The sequence below is a fragment of the Silene latifolia genome, chromosome 3 (genome assembly GCF_048544455.1).
Source record: "Silene latifolia isolate original U9 population chromosome 3, ASM4854445v1, whole genome shotgun sequence".
Classification (NCBI taxonomy): Eukaryota; Viridiplantae; Streptophyta; class Magnoliopsida; order Caryophyllales; family Caryophyllaceae; genus Silene; species Silene latifolia.
Window position 1 is genome coordinate 107821396 of NC_133528.1, and position 17154 is coordinate 107838549.

The 17154-nt window shown below is 37.3% G+C and overlaps 1 protein-coding gene across 1 annotated transcript; it reads left to right on the top strand.

Annotated features, from left to right (window-relative positions):
* Positions 1-15672: 15672 nt before the first annotated feature.
* LOC141649462 (uncharacterized) lies at positions 15673-16871 on the top strand. Its single transcript, XM_074458153.1, has 2 exons — positions 15673-16044; positions 16422-16871. Exons 1-2 carry the CDS (start codon positions 15673-15675, stop codon positions 16869-16871), a joined length of 822 nt encoding a protein of 273 aa, XP_074314254.1.
* Positions 16872-17154: the final 283 nt, after the last annotated feature.

The window sequence follows — 17154 nt, forward strand, 5'->3', positions numbered from 1 at the left end:
AAAAACTTCTCTTGGTCCTTTGGGCTGACCGGACCACGCCTAAAACATCCACAGGCCAAACCCCTTATTCCTTGGTCTATGGGTGTGAAGCAGTAATCCCAGCAGAGGTCGACATCCCATCAGCCAGATGCAGCCTGAACACAACAACAAGCAATATACCTCTAATGGAAGATAGCCTGGACTTAATAGAAGAACTGAGGGATGCAGCCAGCATCAGAATGGCGGCATATCAGCAAACAGTAGCTAAAAGCTTCAACAAGACTGTCAAACCCAGAGTATTCAGGGTAGGAGACCTTGTTCTCAGAAAAGTTTTTCAAAACACAAAGGAGAAAAACGCAGGCAAATTGGACCCAACCTGGGAAGGTCCCTACCTGATTGACTCAATAGTCGGCCAGGGTGCTTACAGGCTACAAACCCTGGACGGCGAAATGATCCCCAGAGCTTGGAATATTGCACATTTAAAACTATTTCACATATAAAATATATCCCCCAGCCCAGGTATAATCTTTACCTTACCATGTTTTGCCTGACCTAATATGCAACTAAGTGTATGGTACTTGCCATTATATGAATAAATGCCTTATATTATTCCTTTCATTATGTGCCTACATACTTGTCAATATTCTCGTCTTTCTCTTTAACGAGTAGAATCTTCAATATTTGTTTTGCATAATGTACCTTACTTAAAACAAATTTTTAAGATTGAGGGCCACTCCGCTAATATCCAACTTTCAGTTGCAAGAATAGGCCTTAAAATATTGAGCTCAATTTAATATACAAACCTGGGAAAATTTTTCCAGGATTGTATGTCATAAATGGGTCATAAGCCCTCCAGACAGGCAGGGGACATAAGCCCTCCAGACAGGCAATAACCCCACCCATGACACAAAGAACTGGCTAGATCCAGCACAAGGAAACCTGGCCCGATCCAGTCGAATAACTGGCCAGATCCAGTACACATCCAACACTACAAATATGCCTTATCAAAACACAAAAAGAAACCATCAAAGATCAATTGTTTAAAAACCAAAACAAAATGTTCATTCAAAAAAATACCAGCCATATAAAACCACACACCTAAAAAGTAACAAGTATTCATTCCAGGAACATCCCCCCTGGATGGGCCAAAACAAAAACACAAGCTTAAACAGATTTCAAATCAAGTACCGACTCACAACCCTCCACCATTTCCTGATCAATAGACTTCTCCTTGGAAGGAGGAGAATCTACCTCTTCTTCATGACCCATATTGGCCAAATCAGGATACTGGGTGTCCAAAGCTGTCTCATCCCGATCCGGATCCTGCTTAGCCCGGTCAGATTCAGGATCTCTCATAGCATCAACCCGGCCTTTCCCGAAGAAGTACTGAGCAGCATCAGTAAGCCGCGCTTCCACCAGCTCCTTCTCAGCACCAAGATCTTCATTCTTCCTCAGCTGATCCTGCATTACCTGCTTCTCGGCAGCCAACTCTCTCTTGACGGCTTCCAGCTCTTCCCTTACAGCCTCGAGTTCTTGCCTGGCAACTTTCTCAGCATTTTTTGCAGCCACCTCACAAACAAAAGCAGCCCTAGATGCCTCCCTGGCCGACCCTAGCCGAGATTGAAGTACTACCTCATTACCCCTAGACGTGTGTAAATCATGGTTAACTTTATCCAATTTCTCTTCCAAGCCAGTAATTCTAGCCCGGGCATCCTTGAGCTGACAAGCAGTAGCCAACCCAGCATCGAAGCCCAATAAAAAAATGAAAGAAGATCAATTAACCAAACCCAAGGGAAAAAAGGTAACACAAGGATACACAATAATAACGCCCTTTGCAAGTAACCTCCTTAGCTTAAGAAGCAAGAGCGGCAGCCTTTGTCACAAGAGAAGACAAGATAGACACTACTTTAGTAGAAGATTCAAGGGCATTATCAGATAAGAGCTGGCCGCTGATATTGGCAGAAAAATCATTTATCTGTGCCCGGGCAGCGTCCATATCGTCCAACCGAGTAGCCACTTCCCTGACACTCCTAATTGGTTGAGCCTGAATGGGTTTTTTCTCTCTCCCTTCTTCCTCAGAAATGACAGCTTCTCTCCTCCTTTTGGAAGGCTGAACAACCTCTGGGGAAACTAGCCTGGGCGGTTCCTGGGGAGGCTGGACATCAGAAACTAAAATGTCAAGAGTCTTGTCGCTCCCACTAGCCTCTTAACTCTTGGACTGCTCAGCAATCCTAGCAACTCCAGCTTTCAAGTCGGCAGCATTAAAACTAGCCAATCTAGCAGAGGATCTGTATACTGAATGTATAAATAATACACATAAGTATCAGGAAAGAAGTAGCAGAAAGACAACAATCAACACAAAGACATAAAGAAGACATACAGGAAAGAGCAGTGGAACTAGGCTTACCTTTAGGTACTTTGACCACACTCAGCTTAGGCTTCATATACCGGGGCAACAAATCCCTGCCCAGACTAGCAGGCTAAGTCCTCTCTTCCTCAGGAAGAGCAAGAAAGGTCTCTATCCTTGAAACATATTCCTTGTCAAGAGGATCAGAGTTCCAGTCAGGAGCTGCAAAATACACAGGTAAAACTTAAATATTCCAAATTCATACAATATAAAATGCAAATTGAAGATACAGGAAACCTACCACTCTCCAGAGGAGGATATCTCAGATAATCCAGACAGACCCCAGAGTGTCAGTCCGGAAAAACAGGTAAGTCTTCGCCCAGACTTTATCGTCTCCAGAATCCAAGTTAGTAATTAATGGAGACATTTTTGACTTAATTCTCAAATTGAAACGACCAGTAGAAGGATTTTTTAGATGATATACTGCCTTGATGTCAGTAACAGTAATCACAAGTTTATGTTTAGCACATAAATTTTCAATAGAGTGGACAAGTTTCCAAACCATTGGCATAATTTGGAAAGGTGATACTTCCATGGCGCGAATAGTATCAATCATTAAAGGAGTAAAAGGCAACTTACAACCCGCCTTGAACGCCCATTCGTAGATACATAACCAACCAGGTGACACCCAGTTAGCCCTGACTGGACAAAACTCAGGGATCCAAACTTCAGCCGAGTCAGGGATCAATTTTTTCTCCCTTAAAACCCCATCATAGTTCGTTTTCAACAGATTTTCTTCAGGGAAAGAAGATTCGAGAGACCGAAGAGCAGAGAAAACAAAATCTTGATATTTAAATGCTATAGCACGAGCAGGAGGATCAACTTCAACCACCTCCTCTTCATGGATGTCTGTTGGCTCAGGCTCAACCGCAGCCTTCTGAGAAGCAGGACGCTTTTTGGCTCCCATATCCTTTGTGGTTTTATTAATTTTAGTGATAAATTAACAAGCTTTAGTGAAAAATTACGAGTAGCAGACTAAAATTCCTGGAAAATAGGGAAGAATTTCAGAGAAGATTTAGCAAGAGAAGTAGAAGAATTTTGGTGAAGAATGAACTCATCACAATTACCGTATTTATAGGGGGAGAATAACGGTGCAAAAACCCTAGAAAACACAAAACTGTCAGCATGACATCATGTAGTTAGCCGTTGCAGTGATTAACGGTCACTAGAAGTCTAAGAGTCATTGAGTAAATGTGATTCTTTTTTATTTTTGAGCCCGGTAAATTGACATCTTACCCCTGGCCTGATCCAGCACGGGTAAAATGTCAAGCGACAATTGTTAGGCCATTTAGCCTAGTCTGACTTTAGTTTAGCCTGACTTTATTAGGTTGACTGGGGCAACCAAGGTTCGGACAATTCCAACTATTATTTGACAGGAAAAGAATATCAGAGGATGATAAAGATGTTGAAGAAGCCTGATAGCAATATTAGAATAGCCTGACGGAATTCTCCAACAGGATATTTAATCAACAGATCAGCAAAGCAGTTACTTGCACACCCTATTCTTACGGAAGACCAAGTCCAACCACAAGAACATATAATCTCCACAAACAACAACGTGCAAGAGGAGAAGGAGGAGAAGTTGTTGAGTTTGAATAAGTCAGCCGGATTAATAGGAAATGTGCCCTATTAATCAGGAGACGGTTCCAACGGTTAAAACATTTGTGTAATTGATTGTAACGTTAGAAGAGAAAGACTATAAATAGAGAAAAAGAACATTTGTAAAGGACACGAAATAATAGACAAACATTCTTATACAATTAGCTTATTATTCTTATTCCATTGTATTCTTATTTTTCTTTACCAGTTAATTGATCCAGGATACATAAACATCATTATTCTCTCATAAATTATTCCATCCGTCACTCAACATTTTCTCAATAATATTAGAACTAGATACCCATACAACTTAATCTTTAGGCTGGATCCTTTCAGGAGAATTCAGGCTAAAACATACACCAAGCTTGCGACCATGTTTTCGTAAGCTCCAAGGATCATCCAATTTGAAGCGGCCTCCGCATTTTTCGAGGTCAACATCAAAGAGGGCCAAAAGGTTAGCCCTCATGTGCTCAAGTTGATTGAGCTTGTTGAGACCCTTAAAATGCAAGGGATTGACATTCCCGAACAACTCATTATAGACCGAGTTCTACATTTCTTGAACAAAATCAAGGCATATGTACAATTTAGGGTAAACTACAATATGCAAAATATGAGGACTACTCTCCATGAATTGCACAAAATGCTTGTGCAAGCCGAGAGAGACACGGGCCTAAATGTTAGCTCAACCAAGGATATGCTCGTTATTAACAATAAGAGCAAAGGGAAGTTTAAAAGGAGTGCTAGCAAGAGTAAGAAGCCCACTCCCTTCAAGGGAAAAGGAAAAGCTATTGAGAAAAGCTCTTCCAAAAAGGATGCTACTTCCGAGGACAAATGCCATTATTGTAATGGCATCGGACATTGGAAGAGGAATTGCCCGAAGTATCTTGGAGATCTCAAAACTGGAAAGATTGTTCCATTAGGTAAATATATATATCCCTATAATTTATGTTTTTTTTATTTCAATCTTAACTTTGGTATTTGGATACAAGTTGTGATTCTTAACCCTTTTTTAATTGTATTTAAGGGCATTCGAGTAAAGACAAAGGCAAAGACAAGCAAGCCTAAGGAGGCTTTTCAAAGGAAGCTAAAGTAGCCACCCATAGTAGAAGACCTATGGAAGCTTGGCCCTTATTTTGATTGTCTTCTCTTTGTTGTTGTATTTTGAAATGTTGTTTTAGAACTTCTTGAAATTTCCTTGTTTGACATGGAAATTAGTTTATTTCCTTTTGTTTTCAAGACAAAGGTTGTATTTGGTTTTTGGTGACTTGGTTTTGAACCCAAGTCACTCATTTTATGGAATTTCTTTGTTCTAAAACTTGTCATTATACACTATTTACATCAAAAACATAAATTGTATTGACTCAAATTGATCATAAAAGAATTACAACGATTGTATCATTGTAATGAGTACATAAGCTATGAATTTGATTCTCCCTTATGCTTTTATGACTAAATGGCACATCTTATTTGATATAAGAAAGAACGATTGTAAAGTCAAATAGAGTTATTTGAACTCAAAGTAGGGAATTTAACATACCAATTGGCTACACCACTCGTAACTAAGACTTGTAACCACTTATAAGACTCCATACGAAATAAAGTAGGGCTTAGGGTCATCAATTAAGGTCAACATGTGCGATATTTTCCTCCTTCCCAATCATAAGTATGAAATTGTTTGTAGCTTATGAGGCTATCTTTCGGGAAAAATAGATGTATTTTTTCAAACGATAGAGTGGGAGAAAATTAGCAACAAACATAAAACTAGTTAGGAACTAGTAAGTGTTGGAGTTAGTGTCCTCCACAATAGTGCGTTTACATCATAAATCTCATTAAAGGAATATCATCAGAATATTTATTATACGATCCTCGTTAGTTGATTAACATAAATCGATAACGGTTTGCTGACTAGAGTTTGACATTATTGTCGTGTGACGGCGGTGATCAACTGACCCCTTTAGGTCACACCTAAAGGAACAAACCCCAATTGACAACTAATTAATTGTATGAGATACAATTTATTTAGTCCCTTGATTTATTGGCTAAAAGGTTAGTCGATCTTTTTAGAGAGATTTCGAGTTACGAACTCGAGGCGCGACAGTTATTATTTAATTATGCGATAATTGAATAATAAATTTTATGAGACGGGTTTTAGTTACTTAATTGTTAATTCACTAAAATTGTATTAATTGATTAATGTGATTAATATTAGTACGTAAAGAATATGTGTAGAGGTACACGTATATTTACGGAGTATTTTGGACAAAATTAATCGGGAACATTTAAACATAAAACGATGTTTAAAGTAAAATTACACGCATTTGTGCGACAAATATAAAAACCAAAATAGACCCGTAAATGGGGCATTGGACCGTGTAATTGTATGTGTTTGTGCATGAAATATAATCATTACACACATCCTTTTGTTCCTCCCTATCAACTTTTGTTCTATTCTATAAACAAATTGAATTGGACATAAAAATTAGAAAAAGCACTCCTTCTCCTCTCTCCTACCATCCGGCCACTCCCTCCTTTATACCCCATTCAATTGTTATTTTTCATATCAAACATTTTGCATGTGAAGAACAAAATTGTTTATCTCTCTAAAAAATAATAAAATCATTTACTAAGAATGTTAGTAACCTAAAATATTTACTAAGAGTGTTAGTAATATTTTATATATTATTAAGGGTAGATTTTGACAAGTATCTAGTTAATATTTGTTAGAGATTTGGGTGTTTGTTCTTGGGTGCTTCTTGAAGGAGATCTTCTATCTGGAGATTTGTACTAGGAGGATCTTCCATATTTTTCTAGCTCAAGATCAATCAAGATAGCAGATCCTGATTGTGCCCATTTTCACCATCAAACCAATGTAAGGAAATCCGATTTCCTCCATCTTTATATTAATATGCTTTTATATTGCATGCATGTTACATAGATCACCTAAAAACAAATTATGAGATAATTTGAATTTTAATTAGAGAGTCTAATTAGGATGTATGATCTTTCAAGTGGTATCAGAGCTAAGGCTTGTAATTTGCATGTTGATTTTTAGCACATTTAACAAATTATGAGATTATTTGGAAAAATAAAAAATGGTGTTAAAAGAGGTTATAGCACGAAAATTTTTAGGCATGAATACCTACTGATCACAAAGGGTTTGTGGTAAAATTTAGTGACTTGTGAAGTTATTTTGCTATTTTTAATGTTTTTTTGTAGAAAACCGAGTCAAAAATGCCGTATTTTGGTAAAGAGTTAACTAAAAATAGTTAAATGTTTATTCGGGTCATGAAATATTTATATTTTTTTTATATATATATATATATATATATATATATATATATATATATATATATATATATATATATATATATATATATATATATATATATATATATATATATATATATATATATATATATTGTCTACAGATTGTATATAAAATTTCGAAGGTTGGTTTGAAGTTTTGCTTGTTTATTGATTTTATGAGATAAAAGTCGATAAAATTGAATTATTTTAATCATAATTTTGAAACGAATATTTCTGCCCTTGATAAATTTATGTACATTCAATAATATATTTTAAAAGTTTAAAATGAAGTTTAAAATATATTTTCACCTTGTTTTGATGTTTATTAGTTTTAATGGTTAAAAACCGATAAATATCGATCTTCTTCTTCATAAAATTTATCCAAAAATTTTGGAGCAATTTTTTGGCCTTTTGGTGTTCTTGTGAGTGTTTCAGAATACTCAAAATTTTTAGTTTCAATTTTTGGTAATAGTTTCAATTATTTTAGATTTATTACTTAAAAGATATCATTTTACCGATTAAATTAGCAAATAACACCAAATGAAACTAATTATTCATCATCAAATTAGTGAGGACTAATTTTTGAGGTCCAAATTATTTTGGATAATTAGTTTGGACTTAAATGAGATTTAAGTGTTAATTATTAATTTTTAACAAGTTAAAAATCGATTAAATCCACAAAACCGAGCAAGATACCAACGATTGTTGATAGGGCGACTTTGACATCATTTTACAGCATTCGTAAGCATATTTATTTATGTTGAATGAATGAATATCATTTATTTAAAGTATTTATTTTGTTGTACCTAGTATGGCCTCGTTATTTTTAATTGTTATTTTACGAAATGCATGGGAATAGCGATTTGTTTGTAATTTAAATACGATCTCGTATCGTCGGTTTGTAATTAATTAATTGTTTTATTTATTTTATTAATTAATGTATAATAGGAATAGTTATGTAATTTGATTGCAATAGTTATTCTTTACCGGCGTTTCCAAAAGACGGATTTACATCGAGACGGAGTCTATTTTTGGAAAGGTGTTCCAAATTCCACAAGAAGGAGCCACTTTTGGAAGATGTTCCTATGAAGAGGCAAGGGACCAAGGAGTTGGTTTCCGATATGTAATAGTCTAGTTTTTTTTAACTAGGTGGCCATACTAGGATTATTCATATGCTTGTTTGCTTTTATTTTTCCGCGCATGCCAAAATCGCCATTCACATGCATTTTATTTTCGCGGTTGTCAATTCACGTCATTTACATTCACCGACTTAGTTCACTTATAGAGAATTTTTGACTAAATTGACAAGATCTCTCACATAACTAAAATTGAGATTAACCTTACCAATTAGTAACACCTATGAATCCCCTGTTCATTAGAGTCACGCTCGCCCAAGCGGGGTGTTCTCTTTTTACCTCGAGTAAGTAGAGTGATAAAAGGTTATCACGCGCCAAACTTGGTTGGACTCAACGGGATATTAAGACGGTCTTGTATTCCGGGGCTAGTAGATGGATTTAAGGAAATCCGTCAACCGAGAGTTCTAGAGGTACAATTAGTCAAACGTTGACTTACCGAATTTACACGATTATGGGATGTTTCGCCCAAGTGATGCTCATTTTTGTTTAAAAATGGATCTTGGAATCATTTATATAATTTAGTGGGAGATTATTATATAAATGTTAAAACTTGTTAAAAATGTTTCACAAGTAATTTTTAAAAAAACAATGAATGTTAATATTTCCTTGTTTGTTGTAGCATTTTAATTCGCAATGGCAACTTCATCAACACCATCGATTATTCTACTAGGCAAAGATTCATGGCTAAGGTCCGTAATGGACAAATGTACCTTAAAATATTACGGTAGTAACTTTGTTGAATGGGAATCCAACATCAAAAGTGTCGCGTTGTCCGACAACGTGCTCGCTTACTTGACCGATGCCCCTCCTATCGAGCCTGGTCCAAGGGCTTCATCGATGGTGTGGACCGCCTATGATGACTATATGAGGATGTCCAATGATCTCAAAAATGTGTTGATATGGTCGATGTCCCCAAATCTGAAGCTTTCATGCATTTCTTTGAATGCGTACGAGATATTCACTCGTATGACTACTACGTTTTCACAAACACCCAAAGTCCACCAATACGAAGCGGCGGCACGCTTCTTTGAAGAAAATCTTGAGAGGGGCCAAAAGGTTGGTCCCCATGTACTAAAAATGGTCGAATATGTTGACATCCTAGAGCGTCTAGGGTGTAACATTCCTAAGACTCTTGTGGTGGATCGCATCCTCCACTCACTTCCCACCAAGTTTGCCCACTTTAGGGTAAGCTATAACATGAATGGCATGGATAAGAGTTATCATGAAATTCATGAACTCCTCACCCAAGCGGAGACGGATATGAAAGCTAGAGGGAGTGAGAAAGGGGATGTTCTCACTATGAAGTTAAAGAACATGTCCCTTGGAGTTAGGAAGGGAAAGGGGAAAGAAAAGTACCAATTCAAGAAATCATCAAAGAAACAAGACAAGGGAAAGGGAAAAGCCGTTGAGAATGGCAAACCTAAGGCAAAGAATGTCAAACTCTCCGAGGCTGAATGTTTCCGTTGTAATGGGAAGGGGCATTATAGGAGGAGTTCCCCAAATACTTGGAGGACCTCAAGGAAGGGCGTGTGACGTCTATTGGTATGATTTCCTCTCTCTATGTGATACAGACATTAATTATGCTTGCACTTCTACTTGGGTATAAGATACCGGATGTGGCTCTCACCTTTGTAATCATTTGCAGGGTTTAAGGGACGTGCGAGCTCTAGCAAAAGGTGATGTGGATCTCCGCATGGGGAATGGAGCTAGAGTAGCGGCCATTTCCTTAGGGACCTATGTCCTCACTTTAGCGAGTGGTTTAGAGTTGTTTTTAAATAAGTGTTATTTTGTACCAACTTTAACCAAGAACATCATCTCTATTTCCGCGTTAGACGCGGAAGGCTTTTGTTTTATGATTAAGGACAATTGTTGTATTTTTTCGCTGAATGATTTGGTTTATGGCAAGGCCATTTCAATTGGAGGAATTTATGTTTTAAATGATGTTGACGTTTATCATGTGGAAACTAAAAAGCTCAAAACAGGTGATCCATATGAATCCTACCTTTGGCATTGTCGTTTAGGTCAGATAAACGAAAGACGCATTAAGAGACTTGCTTCATCAAAAGTGCTCAAACCATTTGATTTCGAATCTTAAGGTACATGCGAGTCTTGCCTTTTAGGCAAGATGACTCGTGCACCTTTTGCGGGAAAAGGGACACAAGCAAGTGAGGTTTTGGCTCTCATACATACGGATGTGTGTGGACCATTAACCATCACCGCTAAAGGAGGTTTTCAGTACTTCATTACTTTTACTGATGATTTGAGTAGATATGGGTATATGTACTTGATGAAGAACAAAAGTGAAGCTTTTGACAAGTTCAAGGAGTTTAACAATGAAGTAGAGAACCAATTGGATAAAAGAATTAAGACCCTACGATCCGATCGTGGTGGTGAATACCTAAATTCTGAATTTGATTCACACCTAAAAGATTGTGGTATAGTATCACAATGGACTCCTCCTGGCACACCACAATTAAATGGTGTGGCCGAAAGGAGAAACCGAACTTTATTAGATATGGTTCAGTCTATGATGAGTCTAACCGAGCTTCCTGATTCGTTTTGGGGTTTTGCCCTCTTGTCTGCAATATTTTCACTAAATCGAAGCCCGACTAAAGCGGCCGATGAGACTCCATATGAGATATGGACAGGGAAAGTCCCTCATTTGTCATTCATGCGCATTTGGGGTTGCAAAACGTACGTCAAGATCAAGTCTGACAATAAACTTGCACCCAGGTCTGACAAATGTCTTTTTGTAGGATATCCAAGGGAAACATGTGGCTATTACTTCTACAATAAAAACGAGAATAAAGTGTTTGTGGCTCGTGATGCTGTCTTTCTAGAAAAAGAGTTTATTTCTAGAAGATAGAGTGGGAGGAAATTTGAACTTGACGAAGTTTGAGAGCCACAAACTGAGAATGGGGTAGAGGAGAACGTGGAGGATAACGTTCCCTCCTCCTTTGAAACGGTAATTGTTCCTAGAAATTCAAGTAGGATTTCTAATCCACCTGACCGCCACCTTGGTAACATCGAAGAGGATGGTGTTTTGTTACTTTTGGAAAGTAACGAACCCACTACCTACAAATCGGCCATGTCTAGTCCCGACTCGTCGCATTGGCTAGAAGCCATGCGGTCCGAAATGGATTCCATGTACGAGAACCAAGTATGGGACTTGGTGGATTTACCTGAGGGAGGGAGACCCCTTCAGTGTAAATGGATATATAAAATAAAGCTCGGCGTGGATAAACATATAGATGTTTACAAAGCTAGATTGGTGGCAAAAGGTTTCACCCAAGTTCATGGTCTACACTATGATGAAACCTTCGCTCAAGTCGCTATGCTTTGGTCTATTAGGTTAATCTTAGCGGTTGCCGCATTTCATTATTATGAGATTTGGCAAATGGATGTCAAAATCGCCTTCTTGAATGGGATTCTAGAAGAGGAAGTGTACATGACACAACCTGAAGGTTTTGTGGATACATCTAGCCCTAAGAAGGTGTGTAAGCTCAAGAAGTCCATCTATGGTCTTAAGCAAGCATCTCGGAGTTGGAATCATCTCTTTGATCATGTTATTAAACAATACGGTTTCACTCGATGTATTGAAGAACCGTGTTTGTAGATGAAGTTTAGTGGGAGTAAGGTTGCTTTCCGTGTCCTATATGTGGATGACATATTACTCATCGGGAATGACATTCCATCGCTCAGTTCCGTTTAGGAATGGCTAGGGAATCACTTCCAGATGAAGGACTTGGGAGAGGCACAACGAATATTGGGTATCCGGATCTATAAAGATAGGTCCAATAGGATATTATCATTGAGTCAAGAAACTTATATTGACAAAGTTCTTAACCGGTTTAATATGAAAGACTTTAAGAGAGGATTTCTACCAATGGGTCAAGGGATCACTTTGAGCAAGTCACAGTCTCCCTCTACCCCTAAGGAGATTGAATGCATGACATTAGTAGAAAAACCTCCTATCGTGTCGCCGCTATCGTGGCGGTTCTAATAGGAAACGACATAAAATGCAAAAAAAATGGGCGGGAACAAAATTTTTATGCTATAGTAAGTCTATTGTGGCGGTTTTAATAAAGAACCGTCACGATAAAATAAATTATTTGTGTCGGTTTTAAGTCAAAACCGCCACCATAGATCATTTGTGGCGGTTATTCATACAACTGACATTAATAATGACACTAAAGATAGTGATAAATAATAACGCTTCTTTATCAAAAACCGCCACAAAAAATTTTTGCGGCGGTTTTAATTGCAATAGACATATTGATCGACATATTAAAAAAAGATTGCGCGCTATCATGTAAACAACTGATTATTCCGTATTTTTTTGCGCGCGCCTCTTCAGTCTTCACATGCCCTAATCCCCAAACCCCCACAATTACACTATTTACGAGCCAATAAACTGCCTCTCCCCTCACCCTTTCCTTTACACTAAGAAACCATTAAACTACTGCCACCGCCATCCCCCTGCCATCACTGCCTCCACCCACGGGTACCACCAGGGATATGGCTATTATGCAGTCGATCTCTGGCTGTTCCTACGCTCGATCACGGTTTAATTTTCTTGATTTGCTTTATGCCACTACTCTATCCTCCTTCTCCATTCTTGTTTGCGTTTCCATATTATCTCCGACCCCTAGCTATGTCCTCTGAAACTAGTATGTCGGTTTGTCCCTGATCTTCTTCATCTTTGTCCATTCGGAGTGATTTTTTTTTTCTTTATGTTTTGGTTCAATATTTCATTTCTATTTCTTGATTTTGAGCTCAATTTATTACCCAGTGCTTTAAATCCGTTGTGGGTCAAACACTTGTTTGGTGATCGTATACTTTTCTTTGTTGCTCTTCATTGCTTCTTGATTTGTCTTCCCCTCTTATTAGTATATCCTACTTTGTGTGGTCTATTTTTGCTAAACTTTAGAGATTCATATGGGGAAGTTGCCATAAGTGCGGCACTTGTGTTTGATGGGTGTCTGTTCAACCCATGTTCCTTTTCTTTTTTATTTGATACAATTGTTTGTTTTGGTGTTTGACCTGTTCAAGGAGATTGTTGCTTTTCGACCCTTAGGGTTGGGGCATTTTTCTGCCTAAAATTCTAATCTCCATTAGTCTCGAGGTTAGAGGGTCTGTCTCTCTGGTTGTGGCTTTCAGTTTAAGCTTTATTCCGTGATCAAGCGTATTTTTGGTTGGCCTGGATTGGTAGTGGTGGCTACTGGTTTGGTCGTAGTAGTTCTTTTCGTCAATTACTGTTATCGTTTTTCTTTCTCGCTTGTTTAACCGTTCCCTTTTCAACTCTGTTTACTTGTTCTCAAGTTCTTGCTTTAATGGATGTTGATTGTTTCAGTTGATTCTCAATGTGCAATTACATTAAGTTCAGATTTAGGTTTTGGATGAATTAATCTACCTGTGGAAGTTTGTTTACATTTTTGGAACCACGGAACATTACATGGAATAATATGCTCAAGTTATTAACCTTGTTGTTGTTGTTTCAGGTACCGCATCTGTACCTGAATTCGGTTTTGTGAACTAATGTTTTTCAGTTGATTATGAGCCCGTGTGACCGCTTGATAATTTTAGTGCGATAAAGTATTACCTTAACAATGGTGGATCCAGTACGATAGAGTAAATCAGTTATTTTTAATAAACATCCGGTAAGTATTACCCGTCTTTCTGATATAATGTGTGTTTACAACATTGCTTATGTTTGACACCATGGTATCCTGCCATAAAGTAGTTGTTGTTGGTTAGTTTAGTTGAATTTTCAGATACGATTGTTTATCTCGGATATTGTGTTGGGTACTTTTGCTGATTCAGTATTTGTTTCACCATGCTGAGTTTTACATATTTTCTCATAAAAGGTGGGATGTTATCCTGTAAGCTTGTAACAAAGTTGAAATATGTGATTCTGCTTACTGAACCCTTTATGATTTGATTTGATTATGAGGCAGTCATGACACAAAGTTGGAATATTTTAAAAATCAGTGAGTCTCTTTTGTGACGGATATATTTGTGACAAACCTGTAATAGGTCAAGTATATCCAGGGTTTTAAATCTCGGCCAATACGTCTCGTCTCGCCCGAGATGTATCAGTATCGATGGTTGCCGATACACAATACTCCGAGATAAATCGGGTAGTTTGAAAGAGGCCAAAAATCGGCCGAGTAATCCGAGTCAACTCGGGTATCGAGTGACTCGGCCGATATGACCGCACCAAGGCAAAAAGAAAATATCTTCTGACAGATTCAACAATAATAAAAAACCAACAAAAAAACTTTTAAAAAGAATTCAAAAGGTAAATTATTGCTATGTAAATAATTGTAAATTTATGCTCAATCTCATCTATAAAAGCTACGGTTCCATCTATCCAAATTAAGCAATTATAAAAAAAACTTACCTTATTTGCGGATCTTAATTGTTGAAGAAGTGAAGAACGCTAAGGTATTGTAGTATCGTATAATTGTTTTCCTTCTCTACTGATATCACCATTACTTGTATGCCGCATGTACAATCGGGACGAGGTTGAAGACGAGCAGCGGAGCAGAGGAAAAAAGGAGATGAAATAATCTTATTTGAGTATTAATAATGAATTGGTTCATTTTTAATTTTTCACAGAGTTGGGTCTGGTTACTGGGTTAGAATGGGAAATTGGAGATGAAGGGAGATGAAGATGGGAGATTGGGATGAAGGAGGATGTTGGGGGGAGTTAAATATGTTAATTAATTAAGTGGTTATAGTGGTGGGGACGTGGCAAGTTTGGTACCATTTACTCACCTTTTTTTTTTGAAAATAAGGACCATTTACTCACCTAATGAGAGTAATGACTAATGACCTAAGTCAATAAAAATGTTAGTTTGTATTTGTATTATTACGGTTTTTTATTTATAATTGTAGATTTTAGTATTATTTTGTTAAATTTGATTTATCATTGTAGACTTGTAGTATATTCTTGAATTTTGTTAAGTTTAATTTATAATTGTAGTATTTAGCAATTTTATTTGTTGATTTATATTCTTGAAATTATTAATCCAATTATTCATTTATATTCTTGAAATTATTCTTTAGTTAAAAACCTACTAACAAATAATTCGTGAAAACTTAAATAATTAATCCAATAATTAATTTATTTTATTGAAATTGTTTAGCAAAATGCCTAACAATGAAGACGTTGCATGGCGATTTCGAACTCGGCTTGATAAAGCAGGTCGAAGAGTTCAATGTTTATTTTGCAATAAAACGATGAGCGGAGGAATTACAAGATTGAAGGAACATTTGGCTAACCAAGCAGGAAATGTTGCACCTTGTCCTAAAGTCTCTTCAGACGTGCGGAAAGAAATGAGGAATCTCTTAGATAATTTCAAGGCAGCAAAAAAAGATAAAGCAAAACGTGCTCAAGAATTTGAAGAAGAAATGGTAGGTTCATATCGGCATACCCAATATGATGACGATGAAGAAGATGATGATATCGATCAACGATTAGCACATGAAAGGTACCAAAGCTGGATGCAACATGAGGCCGACCATCGTCGCCCGTACAGACAATTTGCATATGGTGAGGGAGGTAGTAGATTGACCCACAATTGCATCGGTCAGGGTCCGTCCAAGAAACAGGTATGAGAAGGGGTAGTACGTTTGAACCTACAATAAGCCCAAGATCTAGATTGAGGTCCAGAGTCGTTGAACTTGAGAAAGATTGTCCGAAAAAGAAACAGTCAAAGATTAACACCGGGTGGTTAAAAAAGGCAAAGAATAAATTGCTCAAAGCTTGAGGGAATTTCATAATTGATACTAATATTCCATTTAGAGCGGTAGAGTCTCCATATGCAAATCCTTTAATGCAAACAATACATGAAGTTGGGGAGGGGTTAAGAGCTCCTACAACATATGACATAGCCGAGGTATGTGAACATTTATTTTCATATTTTTAATGTTATATATACACGTATAACATTTATTTCTTTATTTATTTAATTCATTTATTTACTTAGGCATATCTTCCCGAAGCGTACAAAGAAATGAAGGGCTATATAAAGACTCTCGCTCCAATATGGGATGAAAGAGGTGTGACAATAATGTGTGATGGTTGGACAGGTCCAAAAGACATGCACGTTATTAACTTTTTAGTATACTCAGTTCGTGGTACTATTTTTCATAAATCTGTTGATGCTTCAAATGTCTTGCGCGAGGACGAAAACTACTACTTCAAGCTTATGAAAGACGTAGTAGAAGAAATTGGTCCACAAAGAGTGATTCAGATAGTAACAGATAATGAGGCTGCTGTTAAATTAGGTGGTAAAAAGATAATGGAAACATACCCACACATATATTGGACAGCTTGCGCAGCCTATTGTCTTGATCTTCTTTTAGAAGATTTGGGTAAGAGGAAAAGCATTCATGCAGTGATTGAACAAGCTAAAGAGGTGAGTAGATTTATCTAACGTCGAAGGTGGGTATTTAATTACATGAAAAAATTTACCGATGGAAAAGAACTACTACGTCCAGCGATGACAAGGTTTGCTACAAATTTCATTATGTTAGAAAGTGTCGTGGAACAAAAGATTGGATTACAAAATATGTTCAGTTCACCTGGTTGGCTAACTTGCCAATACAATGATAGTGATGAGATGGCTGTGGAAATTCGTGAACTATTCTCTAGAAGTCCATCAACCTCCGTAGCCAAATTTTGGAAAAAGGCACAGGAAATCTTAAAAACCCAAGCGC

What these genes read in the sequence shown, in the direction of transcription:
- LOC141649462 (XM_074458153.1), top strand. Translation starts at nt 15,673, where the DNA reads ATGAGCGGAGGAATTACAAGATTGAAGGAACATTTGGCTAACCAAGCA. An exon ending in AGGGTCCGTCCAAGAAACAG is followed by an intron (nt 16,045 to 16,421) that starts GTATGAGAAGGG and finishes TTATTTACTTAG; the next exon opens with GCATATCTTCCCGAAGCGTA.